At 36.0% G+C, this 21,117-nt stretch overlaps 2 protein-coding genes across 4 annotated transcripts in view; one reads left to right on the top strand and one right to left on the bottom strand.

The window, feature by feature from the left end:
* COL23A1 (collagen type XXIII alpha 1 chain) overlaps positions 1–11,975 on the top strand; it is a 284,794-nt gene extending 272,819 nt beyond the window's left edge. Inside the window, exons 27-34 of the mRNA XM_087887485.1 lie at positions 1,383–1,454; positions 1,538–1,591; positions 2,480–2,506; positions 6,136–6,189; positions 7,236–7,322; positions 8,153–8,215; positions 10,249–10,287; positions 11,840–11,975. Of these exons, the coding sequence (XP_087743611.1) occupies positions 1,383–1,454; positions 1,538–1,591; positions 2,480–2,506; positions 6,136–6,189; positions 7,236–7,322; positions 8,153–8,215; positions 10,249–10,287; positions 11,840–11,893 (450 nt within the window). The 3' untranslated portion in view covers positions 11,894–11,975. The remainder of the gene's footprint in view (positions 1–1,382; positions 1,455–1,537; positions 1,592–2,479; positions 2,507–6,135; positions 6,190–7,235; positions 7,323–8,152; positions 8,216–10,248; positions 10,288–11,839) is intronic.
* Positions 11,474–21,117, bottom strand: part of HNRNPAB (heterogeneous nuclear ribonucleoprotein A/B) — a 31,702-nt gene continuing 22,058 nt past the window's right edge. For 2 of the 3 annotated variants that reach the window (XM_087887480.1, XM_087887483.1), the window contains exon 8: positions 11,474–12,144. The gene's annotated coding sequence lies outside the window, so the exon portion shown is untranslated. Of the gene's footprint in view, positions 12,145–19,668; positions 20,267–21,117 lie in introns of those variants that run through there. The other variant, XM_087887482.1, reaches the window with a different exon arrangement.

Here is a 21,117-nt window from a genome sequence, read left to right as displayed (position 1 = left end):
CCATATGCAAAGTCAGTGTAGAAGACAGCAGGAAATTAGAAGTCACTCCCACTCATACTATTTTTTTACCTGTCCATGGTCAATCTTTCTACCTCTATATTGACAAACAAAGACATAACAGATCATGTGTTGTCTTGTATTTTTTATAATTGTAAAGTGGATCTTGAATGCAAGAAGAAAACCATAGGCATTAAGAAGTTAATTTAAAATATCACATTATTTGAAGAAAAAGTAGGCAGGCTGTACAATTATAAACTATTTTATTTAGATGATCAATTCTGATTATGGATTTAGAAGGTGGAATCAACAGCAGTTAATTTCTTTGATAAAACAACTTTCGCAATAAGTTTTCAAAGACATTTTTCAAGAAGTCTATGGAAACATTCACCTAAATCAGGAGGACTCAAATTGGGGGAATATCTTACATAAAAATCCAATTTCAACCTGTTCTGATGCAAATACCCAAAATCGCTGTATATTTAGCATAGAGTTTTGAAAGCAAGCATTAGGCACATACATCCCATTGTACTTACAAAGGAGTCTTTGGTCAGGAATAAGAGTGTTTGCAAATTCTTCTAATTTTTTTTTCTAAAGAAGGATTTCAGTTCTACAGTGCTAGGGAGCACGCCTTACATTTGTTTATTTCCTAATAAACAGTCTTGAAATGTATTAAATGTTGAAAAAACTAACAAACATTGTGGAATGACTTTTTCTCTCAGGTGTCGGTTGAACAAAAACACATTGATTTATACAGGGGTTTCTCTACTGACTATATGGAGATTATTTTTGTTGCTTTTTTGTTGGGGGAAGGTATGTTTAGTTTAAGTGAGGACAAAATATTAATTGACATGAATTACGTATTTTCAATAGTAATTTTTTCAAGGTACATTGTTATAACAGGAAACTGAAAAAAAGTGCAAATTCTTTTCCTCTAATGAAGAAGATCCTTTTTTTCCCCCCTTCCGTTCAATCGTGCCTGATTCTCAGAGACTGTCTGGATAAGTCCTTGCAGCTTTTTTGGAAAGCTTTTTTCTTTTCAGAAGTAGTTTGCCATTATCTCCTTCCTAGGGCTGAGTGGGAGTGACTGGCCCAGAGTCACACAGCTGGCTTTGTGCCTAAGGCAAGCTAGAACTCCCAGTCTCCCAGTTTCTAGCCTGATGCCTTAACTACGACACCAAACAGGCTCTCTGAAGATAAAATGAAGAGTTGGAAAAATGGCAACTTTTTTTAAAGAATATACCATTTTACATTTCCCTTGAGAAAAGTGGGTGCCGTGCAACTCAATGCAAACGCAACTGATTTATGAAGCAGACATAAGGCAGGCTATTAAATAGCACGTGATTATTTGAAAGTCTAATCAAAATACTTGTTTTCCTTTTAAGGGCTCAGATGGTTCAAAGGGTTCAAAAGGTGAAAGTGGCCATAAAGGTGAAAAAGGACCCCTTGGGCCACATGTGAGTAACAGAATCTTATGAAACCCGCCCAGTAGAGCAGAGGAGATATCCCAAACCTTCCTGATAATTTTAATTTTCTATAGGGTCCTCCTGGCACTCCTGGACTTATTGGTTTACCAGGTACCAAAGGGGAGAAGGTAAGAACTGAACATTTTTTTAAAAGATCATTAAAATGCATTGCTCGTTCTTAATGTGCTATAAAGTTACTTACATTTTGGATATACCGTTTCACCAAAAATAAGACCCTGTCTTATATTTTTTTTGAACCCCGAAATAAGTGCTTGGCCTTATTTTCAGGCAGGTCTTATTTTGGGGCGCATGGAGAAAACCAGAGGAAATGGCGGGGACTGGCTGTGCATGCGTTTAAATATTTTCGGGGAGGGCTTATTTTCAGGGGGGCTTATTTTAGCGCATGTGCTCAAAAGCCTGATTGGGCTTATTATCAGGGGATGTCTTATTTTTGGGGAAACAGGGTATTTAGTATACCATAACAGATTAAATCCTTCTGTCATGAAAGATCATTGGTCATTTGATTCTGCCCAAATTCTTGTATCTACTGAAAGGATCTACATTTTTAGAAAGAAGGCAGCTCTGTCCGGGAAGCAAACAATTGCAGTAGGGACAACACCGATTCTCATAGGTTTAAATTCAGGGATGCATTTTAGCCAGGTCGCCTAAATCAAATATAGGAGAAAATCTGCTAACTGTGTTTGTAATTTTTTTTTAAAATCTACAAAAATAATTAAAAACCTTTTATCGCGTTTGCTTTCTTTTTGCCTTCCTAAATGACTGATGAACCTAAAGTTATGCTGAATAAGGGTTTGCATTGTCCTAATACAATACATGGAAATTAGTAGGAGATAAAATAAGATACTGCTTAATTTTCCCATTGAGGCTAAATCTACTAACACACCCAGATTCTGTATTTATATATATATAAATTATAGACTTAACGTAACCCAGTTAATGTGCCATTCCACTGTCATCTTATCAATGTTCTCCGTTTCTCCTTTTTAATAATGCAGGGAAAGCCAGGGGAACCAGGATTAGATGTAAGTAATCAATAATTTACCTACACAGTGTCATTAGTATATTATCAAGTAATATAGGAAGTAATTCAATTCCAAGTTCCCCAACTTTCTGGCTTTGTGGCTCGATGGGGAGGGTGGAGAGGGGATGATTATGCATGAGTGACCGGCAAGCACACATGTGTGCAGCTCCATTTACGTGAGTGGTATACCCGCACACCCACCGCTCATGCAAATGGAGTGCGCATGCACACACTTGCCCACTGCTCGTGAAAGTGGGGATGCATGCACGCTGGCCTGCTGTTTCCATGGCCCAGTTGCAAATAGCCCAGAGGTTGGGGACCCCTGATTTAGATAACCATTGGTTTGGTTAACAGCTGTGGTGTTTGCTTAATGATTGCAGATTTGCTTAAGGACCACTGCAGAAAAGCTTGTAAAATTGGTCACATGACTGACCTGTTTTATGGCCATTATAACATATGACCATAATGAGCAGGCTTCATTATGGTCATATGTTGAGGAATTCCTGTAATGCAATTAAAACCAGAACTGTTTGTTGTTATTGAAATGACTATTTATACTACTATGTAAAAGTAAAAAGTTGAGGTTTGATGTTACTATCTATTCTACTGCACCAAAGGGAGTCAGAAGTCAATGCCTTTTCTTTCTTTTCCCCCTCTTTTGTACACATTTCCTTTCCCTTTTTCCTCCCCTATCTTTTCTATTATTTTCTTTTGTATTTTTGTATTTTATATTATAAATAATAAAAAAGACCAGAACTGAAAAAGCATCAAATGATTCAAAGTACAAATTGTGCAAATCAGCGGAAGAAACAGTACATCATATAGTCAGCTCATGCAAGATCACACAAACTGATTATAAACAATGACATAATATACTTGTCAAAATGATTCACTGGAACATCTGTAAAATACCATGTGCCTGTAATGAAAAACTGGTAGTTAAAAAAAGTGATAAAAAATGAGAAGGTTAAAATATTGTGGGATTTCTGAATACAAGCTGATATAGTTTTGGCTCATAACTCACCAGATTGAACTGAAGTTGAAAAGGAGAAAGTATGGACAATTGATGTGGTAATACTAGGGAATCATAGAAGAAGACCAAGAATTGGAGATCACAAAATATCAAGATTTGAAAATTGAAATTGAAAGATTATGGCGTAAACCAGCTGTGGTGGTTATCAGCATGCTAGGTGCCATACCAAAAAATCTTGGACAGCACGTAGAAAACCTGTACATTGACAAAATTTTCATCTGTCAATTACAGAAGATCATATTGCTTGGATCTGCACATATACTAATTACACCAATACATTACAACATCCTAAATTATTGGGAAGTTTGATGAGTATGAAGGCCAATGTCAGCTAAAGTATTGGCAGCTGCAATTCCACATTGTTATGGATATAGTAACAATAATGGATAGTCCCGTGAATCCTTGAGTGTTGATACTGCCTCTTGTGGAAGGTGATCACATTGAAACCTAGATTGGATCTGGCCAGGGGCTGCAGATAAAGAACACCCATTTAAAACCCTGTTGTGCTCCAATGGAAGGAAAGTGGACAGTGGCTCAGAAGGTGTTGATGGCTCTATTCTGAGCTCCCTTCCTGGCCAAAATGGAGCTACTATTAAGAGATTGAAAATAATTCCAGAACCCATGTTCTGCCCAGTATTTCTACCTTGTTTAATTCTGCTTTGGTTTATCAAGAAAAGTGGGTTGTGATTACTAGATAGGCCTTTTAATATGGGTCTACCACTTGTGGAGTTGTAGAAATGTTCATAAAGAATGACTCACTTTATGTCTCCCCTATATACTTTGAAATAACATGCAAAAAAAGTTAGTTTTTTGTTCTAACTATCCTCTGCTGCTTTTTGTCATGTTTTCGTGGGTGTTTGTATGTAGGTCTTTGATTATTCGGGTCTTCTCCCACGTAAAATTGGAAGTGTCTTGGTGAAGAGGAAGAGGAAGAGACAGCTGCGATCTCACATTGCTCCTGGAAGCACGAAGCCGAGAACACCAGCCTGAAGATGACGAATGAGACTTCGTCGAAACGTTGCCAAGACACTTCCAATTTTACGTGGGAGAAGACCCGAATAACCAAAGACCTACATATATATATATATATAGTGGGATGATCTCTCCAATCATCACTTTCAGGCCTGTCAGACATTTTGTGTTGTTTACAACTTTATCTACATAGGAAAAAACCGGAATACAAAAATATCATACATTTGAGCCTATGAATTAAAAAGAATATATATATATATATATTATATATATAATGTTTATGCCTCCTTGGAAATTCATTGGGAATATATTATGACAGTGCTAAAAAAATTAGCTTACAATCAGTTTCCAACCATTTCTGACTTTCACAGCCTTTCTTACTCACATGATTGCCATTATAGTCAGTACACACTATCCTGTACCTGACCTGAATTTTTCACTCCCTTGCAGAGCAGATTGTAGAGGAATGGATTACGAGAGAGCAAGCTGTTTGCTGTTTTACACCCCAAAAGCAATGTGATGATGCCACCAACAGTGGGAAGGAGTCAGACAAAGGAGATTGTCTACAGAAACTGCTTCCCCCCCCCATGCATCCACAACTCTGATTATGTTGCTTTTGATGTGCATCTTGCTCTCTTGAAATCCCTCTACAGACTCTCCACTTTGTGAGCGGTGATGGGAGGAAGGGGTCAAGCAAGAGAATTTTTCTGCCTACAGAAATTGCTTGCTTCCTCCTTCCCCATAAAACAGAGAGAAGGAAGAGGAAGAGACTACTGCAAGCTGTTTTGGTAGTGCACTCCCAGCCTAGGCTCTGGCACATTTGCTTTGCTTTCAGTGTATACAAGATAGTAAGCAGGCACTTGAACATTCCCAAGGCAGGAGAGTGTTTAGAAAGCGAACAAAAGTGAAAAGTGTGAAACTGAGTGGTCTTGTCTCTTTCCAGCCAGAAAGCACAATCAAGGTCACATAATTTCCCATTTTAACAACCACTTAGGTTAGCAACAAGGTTGCTGGTCCCAATTAAGGTTGTTAGGCAAGATCTATCTGTAGTATTTACAATAAACTTTGTCCTTCAGCTGAATATTTGAAAAAAAGAGCTGTCCTAAAGTAGGTCATTCACTTCTGTTTTATAAATAAAAGACATAAACTGAAAGACAGCAGGATGCCTGAGATTAAGTTTTCCAGTTTTTCTGTTTGCTGGATTACAGTGGCTATCAATCATAGTTTCTGAGTAAATTAAAACTGAACTCTAAACTACACATGGTTTTGAATCGTAGATATCAACCTTCTTCATATGGTCCCTATCATAAGGATGTCATAATGCAGTGCTGTTGTCCTGTTCATTGAGTTTGAGTTCTGCGCCATCTAGTGGCTTCTTAACAGACTTGGATATTATACACTTCAGAACCCCTATTAAGTGTATAACTCTGTGTGTGTGTGCACAAATCTCTGTGGGTTTGCAACCTTATGCATATACACATCAACACAAAAAAATGCTTCTTCTTTCCTCTGGGAATGATTCTTGGCTATACTTATTTGAAAGAAAGCAATGTGCTGTCTTTTGTTTTATGATTAATGTTATTCTTGTGTATTTGACTCTAAATGTTCCCATCTTATTTTTCTAGGGTTTCCCTGGCCTCCGAGGAGAAAAAGGAGAAAAAAGTGAAAGAGGAGAAAAGGTTGCTATCATTTCTAATTCTTTGAATCAGTTCTTGCCTTTTTTTTCAGTTCTTCAAAAAAGCTATCTCTGCACCTTTGTTCTCCCATATAATCTAAATGGGATTAAGCATAGACAGATAATTTATCATATTATATTCCTACAAGGCAGAATCTAGTATTTTGTACAAATATTACCCTTTACCTTAATGACCGACTCAACATATTTCATTCAAACAATTCACATAATTAAAATCATGCAAATTTTGTACTGGAAAATTTATATTTTTAATACACATATACACATTTTAGTGCTTTTTTATTTTATTCCCATACCTTCATAAAACATCTCTGTTCTAGGAAATTGTCTTATCAAAAACATATAAAGTTAAATACTCTTCCTTGATATGTTAATTTCCCATATATTTATATAGGAAAACATTTAAGAATGAATATAAATCATAATATAATTCATAGTTCTGTTAAGCCAACATTTTTATTTTTTCACATTTTAAACATTTCTTTACAAGTTACAGATATAATTTAGGCTTGACAGCACAGCATCTAAGATACTTATGGTACCCAGATTTAAATAAAACATTTTCAGAAGTCATAAACTCCTAGAATTACCAATAATTATCTACTATAAGAATATGTGTATGCTGATTTTGTGAAATTTTGGGCATTCTTTGTTTATTTGGCCATTATTGTTTGTTTATTGGTGGCCTGAAAAAGTTGCTAATCTTAATCTAAACCTTCTTTATCTAAATCTAAATCTTAATCTAAACCTTAACAATGTCATATATAAGGAAGACAGTCCTGTATAGTAAGAGAAGGCATCTTAATTTTTATTGAGCTAATTTCTTGGATCACTGCTTTGTATCCATTATTTATATCAGTCAAATATTTATATAGGAAAGGTCGGAAGCTGTGTCAGTCATTTAATGGAAATAGACAGAGCATTCTATTATGCAAAAACTAAGAAGAACTAGGTGCTAGCTGAAGGTTGAGACATTTGTCATTCAAATTCTTTAAGAATATATGTATCTTTTTATTTTAATGTCAACAGGGAGAAAGAGGATTGCCAGGCAGAAAAGGAGCAAAGGGACAAAAAGGAGAACCAGGCCCTCCTGGATTAGATCAGCCTTGCCCAGTGGTATGATTTTATTTTGGGGAAGAATATTCTTGATGTGTTTGAAAACTTTAGTATAAGAAGCAAACTGTTTCAAAATATTTTGGAGAGGCTGTGTGGAACAAAGTGTCTAAATGAATGCTAATACTTCTGATTATTGGCCTTTCTTATGCCACAGACTAGAATGTGCTTTTGCTCCCTAATATTGAACAGATGGCTAAAAACATCTCACAAGCCATCCTAAAAGCCACACTCCTCGACTGCCATTTTAGGACAATACCACATAAAGCTTTGCTTCATTAAAAAACAGACAGGCCTTTGTTGTTCCTCCTGTCACCTGTCAGTTTTATCCTGACTGTCCTGAAGTCTCTATAGCAAAAGTGGGCAGCTAGCAGGCTGTGGTCAGCTTCAGAGTCCCTTGGCTGTGGCTTCTAATTTTGGTCACATCACCAAAATGCCATTTCCAATGACACCATTATTGTGGTTCCCTGCCCCTGCCCTCCAAAAATAAGGGTGGCAGAAGGAGTAGGAAGCCTCTGCAAGTCAAACTGCTTCCAATGTCCACTTTTTAAAACACCCAAAATCCCTCCCCAAAATGTAAGTCTTTGAGAGGAAATGGAACAGCTTCCTTCTGCTCCTGTTCCCTCCCTTTAAAACAAAACAAAACAAAACAAAAGAGGTTAGGGTTGAAAGAAATTGGACAGCTCCATTAGGTCATGGCACTTCATCACTAGAAGGCTTCTTCTCGGGAGTTGACCACTCCACCTATAAGGTTTCAGTCAACATCTGAATTTTTCTCTATTTCTGTTCCTTCTTCCTTTCCTATTAACCTTCTCTCCATTTTCAATTAACAGTTCATTTTTAAAGGGGAGCCAGGTTTACCAGAACTGGATGGTGTGGAAATGCTCTGTCCTTTGGTACAGTATCTTTCTCTTCCTTCCTTCTCCTGCATGACTTTTTCTGCTTGCAGATTCCCATTTTCTCCCTTCCTCCCAGCCTGAGTATATATTTTATAGCATCCGGTACCATTGAAAGACATAGCATTAAAGCGATAAATGTAGGTTCTCAAGCAAAATTTTCCCCAATGCATGCTCTGGAAGCAGCTTGACACAGCCTCCTTGGCATTCCAAACAAAAGCTAGGCATGGTGCAGGGTTGTTTGAGTCTCTGGTTTCTCCATTTAAAAAGATACCAAGAAGCAGAAACCTGAATCATAGTATTTATAAAACTATGCCAAATTAGGAGTCTCACACAGATTCCATACATTCCCAAGATCTTGCTATTGTATATAATTTTTGCTCCACACCTTTCTCAAAACCTTTCATTTGGGATTTCTGTACTCCCATCTTAAAAGTCTTCCGAAGTTTGGATCAGCATCCTACTACTTTGAGTATAGAATACAACATTCTGTAACACAGCCAGTCACAAAGGCAAGTCATTTGTTCTCTGTGTGTTTAAAATGTTTTAAAAGCTGCTAGACTGTAAGAACAAGTTGACTTGTAATTTCACACAGGATGTTGTCAAAGACAAACATTTAATTGACATGTTATATGTTGCTGCAGTAATACAAGTATACAGATCTGTGTTTTAGCAATAATATCCAGCCAAATGTTCATAATGTATGGCTATTTTTCCTTTGTGTTAATATTATGGGCTCCTTGATTTCTGCGGTACTTGCTTTCCTTTCTTTTCTATCTTTGCTTTGGCCCTGAGAAAGGTTTGATTGGGCTGATTGTATGATCCACAGAAATATAGCTGTCACATCTTAATAATTAGTGGGAAATGGGGATGATTCAAAGCGCCAGGACATTTTCTTCTTAAATCTAAATCTGGGCCATTTCAAATCACTCTTTTACTTCCTAACAAGCTATTTGCTTTATAAGATATTTTTCAATGTTGTTTGATCTCACCATTGTCCCTTTGAACAATATGTATCTTACTTAGTTCATTGAATTATTAAAGTTTGTATTGGTTGAACTATATAAAACAGTTAATGCTACATACAGATGCTCAGGACAAACTCTGAAAATCTCAACAAAATCCTGGATTGGGAGGATATTCCAACTCACCTCTTCCCAATTAGGTCTGCTTTGTCAGTCCTGTCTTCTGGTCTCCTCCATCTATATCAGGGTTGACTTTTTTTTAAAAAAAAAACTCAGGTCTTCTCCGATTCCTCAGTCAGAGGAATTTTGTAATCAGTGATGGATCAGCTTTAGTGGTTGCCATTAAATTACCCCATCAGATGCTTAGGAGAAAATTGCAAAGTCTAAAATCTGATGTCAAGTTCCATAAATAGTTTCACTTACTGTATTTTATTCCAGCCTTTTTTATCTTAGATGCCACAAGCTTTATGAAGCACATCTTGTTTGTGCAAAATTGGTTGAGGGGATTTTGAGCATGTTGTGCATAGCTGTTCTAATGTTCACATAGCTACTGTATCGTGTGTCCCTCCAATTGATAGTTGTAAACTGAAAAGATGGACATGGAGGATAATTTTAAAAAACCTAAGATAATGCTAGGATTTTCCTAAACATTGCTCCCTCTCTCATTTTAAGGATATAGCCTTTTAAACTTCTGTTAGAACCTGCTGTGGAGTTAAATTCAATGGTACTTCCTACAGACTGCACCGGTGGATATAATTTAGCTACAATATAGCTTTTCCTATCTCAAAGATTCATGTGATTCCATAAATCAAAACACCTTGAGAAAATAAATGTGTGGGAGAATCCAGATATTTGATTGTTTTAATGGTTATTAACTAATAGAACATTGTTCGTTCCGATATACTACTTTTCTTCAAACCAGCACATGATTTCTGCATGGGTCTTCACATTAGCTGCTCTTCATGGTACTGTAGCTGCTGTAGACTTTCCAGAGTCATCAGGAATGAAATGGCATTTGTTTCTTAGCTGTTTTCCAATAATACAAAATGATTCTTTATTTCGTTACAGGGTCCAGATGGATTACCGGTACCAGGATGTTGGCACAAGGTATTATAAATATATTTTAGATTTTCTTTTTGTCCTGAATTTGGATTGTTGTTAAGCAAGAGCAATAACACAGTATATTCAGTTGTAAACAACTAAATAAACTGAAGTAAATCTGGATCTTTGTGCTTTCATAGCCCTGTTGATTTGCCCTGGGATGACCCATTTGTATTGCCTCCCATGTGTAGAATGGAGAGGCTCTTCATATGATTATTCTGATTTTCGGAAACCACTAAAGAAATATTCACTGGATAGAAGAGACTCTCCACTGCAGGTGTTTATCTTCCTCATAGGGAAAGTAAGGCTAATACATTGAAGCCTTGAATGCAGGTTGATTTTCTCATTTTCATAACAGATGAATAGGGCTTATGGCTGTGTATTAATATCAATATAAAAGAGGACTAAGTCCGAGACAAGCAAATACTTCCTATGTATGTCAAATTTCAAATTATAGTTAACAATAACAATTATGTGGAATGCATAAAAATCTGGCTTTACTTCAGTTTCAATATGTTACTTTTATATTTATTTTTAATGTACTTTTAACCATTTGTTTTAAGCAAGCCCATGAACTTGGCTCATGAGACTGGAAGGAGGGTTTCTGGCAGAGAAGCAACAACTTTCCTCCTTAACATAAAACTTTCTTTACCCACATTTTGATTCACATACATTGATCTTCATAAATAAAAGAGGCCTTCTAATTGCCTTGAGGTTGAAAAGCACAATTGTTCACTGTCAGAATAACAAGATTAATTTTGCTACTTTGCATGTGTTTTAGTACCCAGCAGCAAAACACAGATAGTGGGATGACTTCCACAACTCCTTTTTGTGTCCTTGCTATCTCCTCCAACTCTTTATCAAACATATAAATGACATGTTCCTATTTCTAAAATATACTTTGCCATTTGTCTTTGAAAGAGAAATAGGAAATGTGCTTTTCTCTTTATGTCTTCATACATCTGCCGTGAACACTGAAAATATACCGGTAGATTCTTTATAATGTTTCAAGGCTTGTCTACGTGTCCCCTAACAGCACTTCAAAAATGCCTTGTTTTTAATGACATATTTAAAGAAACTACATTTTGATGAAACAGTCTGTGAGAGAAAAATGCCTGCCTGCCTGCCTGTTTTAAAACATGCATTGCTTTGTTTTATTTTGCAGTGATTCTACACGCATGGACTATGTAAATAATAGTGAGATAAATGTCTATTTTTATTATTTTTTTTATACAAAAAGAGGAAAAAGTCACAAAAACAATGTTTTCAACAGTAATATATTGATCTTCTAATACTGGATATTGTCATCTATGGACTTTTTAAAATATGAACATTCCTGAGAGCCACAAGACAGACCAAACACACACATACACACACATACACACATGCAGAAACACAGAAGCATTCAACATTCTAAAACAGTCAGGAATAGATGTCACTTGCTGCTAATGCTGATGTGTGGATTAACCATACTGAAAATATTTGCTTTATTGCATGGAGAAAGAACATCCCTGGACAATCTTTTTAGCTTTCAACTTTCTAACCCCGTTGCACATAGACACAGGCAGAAAAGGGAGAGAAAACGAAAAAGAAAAAAAAGATTCAGCCCTAGAAATTGAACAAACCTTGTGGATGAACGTAGGAAGAATTTCCAATCTGGAAAGGTAACACAACTATAGCCACACTTGTTGCTACTTGCTTCAACCTTGAAGAAACTAGTTTCATCCTGGGTCACTCTGATCCGTTTCATGACCCGTGGCTGCTTCTCCTCCAGAAGAAAGCATCATCTCTGGGAAAAACCCCACTTCACATCTTCAGTCTGTGACTAAAGTTTGAAAGATTCCTTTGTGGAACTTTATTTTACTGCAGAAATTCAAAAACATGGAACACTTCAACTATCAAATCTTTTTTTATTTTAATAAAATGAAGGATACGTTGTAATATTCATCTCAATGTATAGATTTGAAAAATAATAATTTTTGCTTTAAAAACAAAAATCCTATCATGGCTGCTCTCTTTTGCAAACTTGGAAAAGATACCCATTGTGCTGCTTATTCTTCTGGAATAACAGAACTCAATAAATACGAAAAATGTTATTCCCACCAACCCACCAGTGAGTGTTCATCACACCCATTTAATATGAATGTTTCTATTGTAATATATAAGATTATAAGAGCAACGTGAAACAACCTATTGTTAAAGCATTTGTAATTAACCTGGTGATAGAAATGGCTCTTTTCAGAAGGAAAAAAGCTGAGCTCCACATTTTATGCAAATTATATTTGTTACAGGTACATCTTTCCTGCTTCAAAAAAGTTTGCATAAAAAGCCAAATATCTCTATATACAACACTGTATTATTTCAGTCCCAAAACTGCATCTATGAAATTATATTAAGTGGATTATGACATCGTTCAATATAAAATCCATTCTAGTTATTGTAGTTATAATTCAGTTACTAATTCCAAAAAAATTCACCTTCCTCACAATGGTCTGGAGATTCTGCTTATAACAAGCAGAGATTTCTACAGTTTCCCACAGTCTACTAATATCATTGGAAGAAAGTAGTGTTCTTGCTTAGGAGAACATCTACATGGTCATTGTTCTCTCTAAGAGACATTGCATTGGCCAGTACTGTTCTTTGACTGGCAGCCTGCAAGACTGCCAGCTTACTTGCACAAAGGGAGCAGGGATTTTTGCCATTTGACCTTTCTGTATCAAGACCCAGAGGATATCTTAAGCCTTGGGAGAAATAGCAAGTGTTGCCTCTTCCTTTCACCAGAATTAGCCCATTAAACCAGAATTTCAAATAAAATATTGAATAGTTATATCAGTAGTCTTTCACAGACAGTAGCTCTCCCATTCATAAAAATCTTCTGGGATGCAACTGAATCACGTAACCTGCCGTAGGTTTCAAATTACAAGTTTTGATTATTCAATATTTTATTCAAAGTATAAAATGCTGAAGAGCTAAACAATCTTAAAAGATGCTTGTTTTCCAAGGTCACAAAGTTTCATGAACTCCAAAATGAATGCAAAAAGATTTGAGGAATAATTTTGTAATTTTTGCCTAGAAAGATGTACGAACAGAAATTATTCCTGTTTAACCTGATAGCAATTCCTTTATGGCTAATCAGAATATTGTTTGAAATTCTCAAGCACCAGCAAAAATCAGTTTAATTACAATGGTACAATTAGCATTAACATGATATAGAAACCAAGAGGCATTGTAATGTATGGTTTTAACCATACGTAGAAAGAAAGCATGTTTTTCCCTTCTCATTTTATCTTAGTACTAATTGGTTTTATCCTGATTCTCAGTTTTAGCCCTCATTCCCAAAAAATAAATTTAAGGATGTCCAAAAATACTGATTGGCATTACTGATTTGAATTTATTTCAGGATGATGCAATGGCTCCCCATTTGTATAGACAGGGCCCCTATTCTATGAATCTTTGGCAGGAATGTCTGTTCTTTCTGTTGTAAATGTTTTTAAAGTACTCTAGACAAGCTTCAATACTTTAAACTACTGTACAAGTCTTCACAGGAGAAGATGCACAAGTTTCTTAAAATTTGAGATTATAAAGTTAACATTGCTTCACTGTGTTAATTCATTTGGTTGTCGAAGTTAGTTTATGGTTTTTTTGAGGCCTATATGACATTTAGTTTTGTATAGCATTAAACATCAGTTTAGTTAAATGAAGATATAACTGAATTAAGAAAGAGAAGTTAAATATTATGACTTCCTAGTTTTTCTCTTCCACTCTTACCATGGCAAGATATTTCATTCATTCTTATTTTAATACTATATATCTGCTACTCTTCTTAACAAAAATAGAGCACATAGTAGTTTAGGGAAAGTACACAGAAGGTATGAGGGAATTAAGTTCAGGCCCATGTTTTCAGCACAGAACCAGGAAATTCTCAAGATGGGGATATCATTCATAATGATAATTTTCCAACTTTTATGAGAACTCTAAAAATATCTTGTTAAAAACTCAATGCCTCTTTGATATTTCCCCTGTTAAAAGAAATCTTCCCTTTCTACACCGCTGTAAGGATTTGGCAAAAATGCATTAATTTTAAATAATTTTAGGTAGCACTGGTTGAGAGGTCCTGAGGCTTATTCTAGTTAAGAACTCCAACTCGGATTAGGGGGAAGAAAATGGCAGTTGTAAACTAATTTGACAATTAAAAAACAAAGCACAGTATGCTCAGCCACCTCTCATATGTCCTTGGACTACGCTCCCTACTTATTGTTATTAGAAAATTCTGGTACAAAAAAACTTTGCCAGATGGCCCTCCCTCAACATGTATGGTATGAAAGTCCATAGTGTCCTATATCTTCCAGAATATTTTCTCACACATTCATATCTTGCACCTATTACATAGAAACTGTAGCAATATATTAATAATTTAACAATTAATATGTATCACAGTATGAGTTTTAAATCTCATCCTAAGCAAAAGATTTATGAAAGAAAATATGTGGATGTTTTTCTGCCAGATAACTCTGAAATTAGTTTAATTTCATGGTAGCTAGTGAGATTCTTTGCATATTCCTTTCAAAATATTTATCAGTGTCACATTTTGTGGTATGGATAATTGTGGGGAAACTATTCTAAAGTGCTGAAAATAATAAAATGTTGAATGTTAGCAGGCATTTTTCTCCTAGAATACTCTCATTTCAGTTAATGAGATTAGTTTTTGGTTTAGCATTTAGTAATTTTTTAAGGAAATTGCATCAGAATAAAGATACAAAAAACAAAGTAAAGAAAACTACCAATAAAACACAAGCAAAAATGTTATGGAAAAAATGATTCTTTGGATATTCTTTTTAAAAAATTTATCAGGATGATTGTCTGGTTTGGGGGATCAAAACAATTAAAATGATGAATACACAAAAAAGAGGCGTATATAAAGGGATTTTGATTGCTTCATTGTGGCCATCATCTTGACATTTTTTAGCTCCTTCCTGAGTACATCCTCATTTAGCAGTACTATATATTTTAGTAAACGAAATGAGTCTTGAAAATAATAAGATGAATAGAAATATCCTACTTATTCTATGTAAGGATAGTTAAGTTGGCAAATCACCGTTAGATGTTAGCAGAATTGAACATGATAAACAAGTGGCATTATCTTGGAGAAAGAAATGTTAACTAATACCCAGACAACATATTTATCTTGTTTGTAGCACCATTTTACAGTTTTCATTTTTGGGGATAATCTTTGAACATATCAGCTTAATCCAACTATCCTTTATATAATATCCACATTATAGTGTAGTAACTGTCATCTAAAAAATGATATTGAATTACCGTTTCCCCCGAAAATAAGACATCCCCCTGATAATAAGCCCAGTCGAGCTTTTGAGTGCATGTGCTAAAATAAGCCCCCTCCGAAAATAAGCACTCCCCAAAAATACTTAAACGCATGTGCAGCTGGTCCCTGCCATTTCCTCTGGTTAGGGTTAGGGAGACAGAGCTGGAAATCAGGTAAGACGGCAAAAGGATCCCCGTCATGCTCCACGTGCCCCAAAATAATAAGACCTCCCCGAAAATAAGGCCAAGCGCTTATTTTGGGGTTCAAAAAAATATAAGACAGGGTCTTATGTTTGGGGAAACACGGTAGTCACTCAAAAAGTCTTCCGTTGTAATGTCCTGTGAAGTTATTAATATTGAAATATAATAATTATATACTTATTTGGTATTATCTTCTGGTAATACAGAACATACTCAGTAACTGACATTTATTGACTAAATTAATTTGGAGTGGTAGGTAGTTATATAAATAAAAACTCACCATATATAACTCTTGATCTTACTTTACTACACAAATGAGCTGTAAAACATATACAGATAGAAATTCTTGACTTGCAGCCAATCAATAGATCTGAAAATGGGACTGACGACCAGATTTGAAGTTCCAATGTCCCTCCCCCATGGTCAGAAGACCGCATTTTGGGCACTTGGCAACTGGCTTGTATTTAAAGTTATGTGCAGTACCCCATGGTCACATGACTGTAATTTAATATGCTTTTGCCAGAAACTGGTATTTATTTCCAATTTCCAACAAAAACACCTTATAGTGAACAATATGGTCACAACATTTTTTATAAAACTTGGTCAAGTCGTGATGACCTGCTTTATGACCCTTACAATTTATGACCAAAATTGTGGGCTCTGTTACTAAGTCAAGGAGTAGCTTGACTGTAGCGTAGCTCTGAATGAATTAAGTATATATTATCTATTCATAACTAGCGCAAATTAATCCTCAATAAAGTCTTATTGAAGAAATAGAATTGGTGAAGCATAATATACATGATTTAGATTCTCATGCTGAAGCGTCTACAGACTTGATAGCATTTAATTTGGGTTCTATCATGTCTATTTTCTCAATTCAGTGTTCAGCCACGATTAGCTTTAACCCAAAACAAAGCGTTAAAAATCTTTTAAACCAATTCCAAATTTGATCTAAACTTCAACTACTGATTTATAAATGTAGGACTCAAATGGAGGGGAATGTCTCACAATCAATTTATTCATGGTGTTTTGCAAACCTTTTGCATTTATTCCACACATACATTGTTGCTACTACAAAAATAATTGTTCTGCCTTTTGACTCAGTTCAGCTGAAATTAGATTGAAATCCCACTTATTTGCCCTTTAGATTTCTAAGGAAACCTCAATATAAAACAATAGCTTAGCCCGACATGTGTGAGAATTTACTGCTGTTATTAATAACTCATCAGCACTATGCACTGCCTAAAGCCAGAGGCTGTTGGACTATAACTTCTGTCTACAGCATCCATAACTGGCTAAGGCTGATAGGAATTCAGACAGATTTGGTGAATCAGATCTTGTCCTAGCAGGCAGATCCAACAAGAGTTACTTGTATCACCTGAGGATCTGGTGACTCTCTTGAAAATAAGAAGGATGAATGGATGAATAGATGGATAAGCATCTCTGTTACCTGTTACTGAATCATGCTCTTCCAGATATCATTTTCTATTCCTCTCTGCTGGCAGACCCAGATGTTCAGGTAGTACAAGTCAGAGGACTGGCTTCTAGTCCAGATTTGAGAATATGTTAAGCAGCTACCTTGGCTATACCTAACTCATTACCAGCAATGCATGCAAGGGAAGTTATCTTTGTCTTTCTCCACCACACATTCTCCAAAGATAACCTGGAATGTCTCTTTCCTCCACTTCCCAAATCTAGATTTGAGAATTGCAGGAAGATAAATTCAGTCATGGTAGGTGGATACAATATCTAAACTGTCAGGGTAAGATGCATTAATTCAAACTTCCTTCATTTCAGCTTAAGCTGAATAGGTATAATATAAATGTGGTATCTAATTTTTTAAACTGACCATCTACATTTTATTTTCATGCAAATAATCTCAAGACATTAAATAAATTAGACACAGATACAAAGCAAACATAACTGTGAATGTAATTCATGTTTATATTGGAAACCCTCTTCTGAGATTCAAAAAAATGTAAAGCTTTGTTTCAAAACAAAGAGGGTAATATTTTATACAGCAGTCATATCTCACTGTTACTGATTTCTTTGTATAATTTCTAATGTGTACATGCCAAAAGAAGTGGTATATCTAGCTGTAATATAGGGGAACAATTATTTTTTAAATGAAGGCATTAATACAGTATTACTCATTATTAAGAATTGTACTGCTTGTTCTGTAAATTTTACAACAATCACTGCATTATCTGGCAGTGTATCGATTGTTTTGTGTTTTAATCTGTAGTAAGAGTTGATACTTGAACAGTTTTAAAATAAACTGCTTCTTGTACCGATTGTTTTCTATGATTATTCTATACTGCAGCATTTGTAACTGATTATATCTCAAGCAAATATTTCAAGTAAAAATAAGAGTTATATTAATTTTTTCAATCCAAAAAGAGTGTTATATTAACTAGGCCTATATTTCTGAAATAATTACTTGAAGATTATTTTATTTACAAACATTAGATAATAATAATCTTATATAGTAATAATAATTCAGATTATTCAGCCAAACAGCGCCAACCATTCTCCAAGGAGAATGATAGGGACAGCAGGCTTGGATTAACTTTGCGGTTTACATTTACCCAAAAAATCTTCAGCACAGCAGAGCACAATTTCAGCCACATATTATCCAATGCTATACAGATTGTTAGAGGGGAGGGGAAATTAAGAAAGATGGGGCGAGGGGGGGGGAACCTAAAGCAGGGACAGCACATTCATTGCTTACAGATAGCAATAGCATTTAGACTTATAACTGATTCACAGCACTCTCTAAGCCAGTGATGGCTAACCTTTTCCCAACCAAGTGACCAAAGCGTGCACGTGCAAATGTGTGCATGCCTGAACCTCCAAAATGCAATGCATGTATGCCCTCCACATGCACCACGCCCATGCGCATCTGCCTCACATGCCACGCTGAGCCTGCATGCGCTTCCCACACATGAACCCCACCCCCCGCGCATGCACAGCAGAGGCCCGAAGACCAGCTGGATGGCAGGAGGTGTGCACACATGCGCGGCGGAACTGAGCTGGGACGATGGCTCCATGCCCACAAAGAGGGTGCTGCGTGCCACCCCTGGCACTCATGCCATAGGTTCACCATCACAGCTCTAAGCAGTTTACAGAATCGGCATATTGCCCCCCACGAACTGGGCCCTCATTTTACTGACCTCAGAAGGATGGAAGGCTGAGTCAACCTTGATTCTCTCAGGATCAAAGGAATCGAACTCCTCGCAATGTGAGCCAGAATTCTACACTAGGATTCTAATCTCAGGAATCAGGATCATGTTACAGGCCTAATGCCTCTGCTGCTGTCAAGACTTAATAATCTGACTCTATCACTGGCACTGCATCTGTATAGCAGAACTTTGCGGTCTTGGTCTCTCTCCTGAATATTTGGCCAATTAACCCTGGAGAAGGCCAAATCAATAGTGAGACAGAGTATCAGGGGCATTGGTTGTCAAAATGACATCACTAGTGCTGCTGAATTCTATCGCCAAATGTTAGACGTAAGTGGGGTAACTACACAATCTAAACTATTATGGATGGGCTGTTTCCACATCTCGCTTTGTTGCCCTCTCATTAACTCTACTGGCGGGAAGATTTCATAGGACTCCTTATTTGCAGAGAGTTTGCTTTTGTACTCATGTCCTTATATGGGGCCCTAAGATCACTTCAAATACAAAGGCCACACTGTCAATTTTATATTTATTATTTTTAAGGGATGCTAACCCCTCACTCTCACATCAGGTGGCCCAATATCTTCATCACGTTATACAACTGCAAAACTTTTAATTAGATACATTGTTTTATTTTCCTATTATTTTCCCTTCCCCAATAACAAATTATTGTGGTAAGCTATTTCTTTCCTTTATTGTATTCATTTTATTGTAAAGGCTGGTCAAAGACTATAATAAAGATTATTTGATTTGATCTGATCTGATTACACATAGAAAGAAAAAAGGTAAACCAGACAAACAACAGATCATGGAGGAAAACTAATTTAACCCAGAAAAGAAAATTGTTACCCACAGAAAACAATGGAGAACATTAACAGAGCTGGGATTGTCACTGTATCCCACACTGTATCCCCACCTACCCAAAAAGAATTCATGACTTTAAATAAAATTCTTACACAGTATAAACTGCTTCTGTTCTACAAATTCAAACCAAAATCACAATACACTGCTCTTATTTTTTACAGAGCAGTTTACCGATGAAATAGAGCAGCTTCTAGTAACATAGCACATATATAATTGGAATGTTTACACAACCTGCTATAATACATTTTGCTTAACAAAGATTTATTTGCTATTGATTAAATGTATACTACAGCATTTTAGCCAGGTATTCAAGGTAATTACATTTCAAAAGTCACCCAGAAGTGCTCTGGACTGCATATAAATCCTATTGCATATGTTTCCTACTCAATGAAGTAGCAATGGTTTTCTGCAGAGTTCTGGAAAATAAATGCAGATGGTTTAAGAGTTGCCTTAAAGACAGTGTTATATTGATATGATTCATTAGAGCAGAAACATCTTTTATCAAGCTTGCACAGACAAACAAAAATCTGTGCTTTAATGAACTCCAGAGGAGTTATGTTTTTACCAGATACAAAGCACTTGAACAGTTTTAAAGTGTGCATAATTCTTGGACACAGTAATATTTTATTCTCTTGATTTTACTCATAACAATCTTGAGAGGTAGATAGACCGAAAGACTTTGATTGATTCAAAGTTCACTAATAGTCTTTTATTGGTTTTGTTAAGGATGGACTTCAATCTTAATGTCCTGTAACCGCACCTCAATTATTATATGACACTGGCTTCTCCTATGTTGAATAAAGTGCAATTGGGTATATTTCTACAACATACTAAACCTTAAACTGTTTTATACAAAAGTGGGCAAGGCACAGTATTCTAAAATTTTCTTCCAAAATATGGAGGAATTGCCAATATAGGATCACGAAATTTCCTTTTCATTCTTCCAAAAATGCAAGAGGGGATACAAGAACAGACCAGTTTTGTTAGGCAAATGACACTCATTTCTACCCTTGGAACGAATCCCTGCTCAGAAACCTCTCCCGAAATTCCAGAACCATCCCACGGTAACAAATTTCAACACCACAGTTTTGGGCCAGTTGGTGAGATGGGATTAAAGTTCAAATAGAACCAGTTTTAAATGCTGTCTTCCATTTTGTTTTAATTTGTACATAAAGCAAGACCCTAATAAAACAAGAGAGAAATGGTTTTCATGCTAAGGTGTTTTCCAATTCTCTAAGTCACTGGCCCAGAAAATGCTTGCTGATGT

The sequence above is a fragment of the Pantherophis guttatus genome, chromosome 2, assembly GCF_059756535.1.
Source record: "Pantherophis guttatus breed Tessera chromosome 2, ASM5975653v1, whole genome shotgun sequence".
Lineage (NCBI taxonomy): Eukaryota > Metazoa > Chordata > Lepidosauria > Squamata > Colubridae > Pantherophis > Pantherophis guttatus.
Note: the sequence above shows the minus strand (reverse complement) of the source record. Positions and strands in the feature narration are given on the sequence as shown.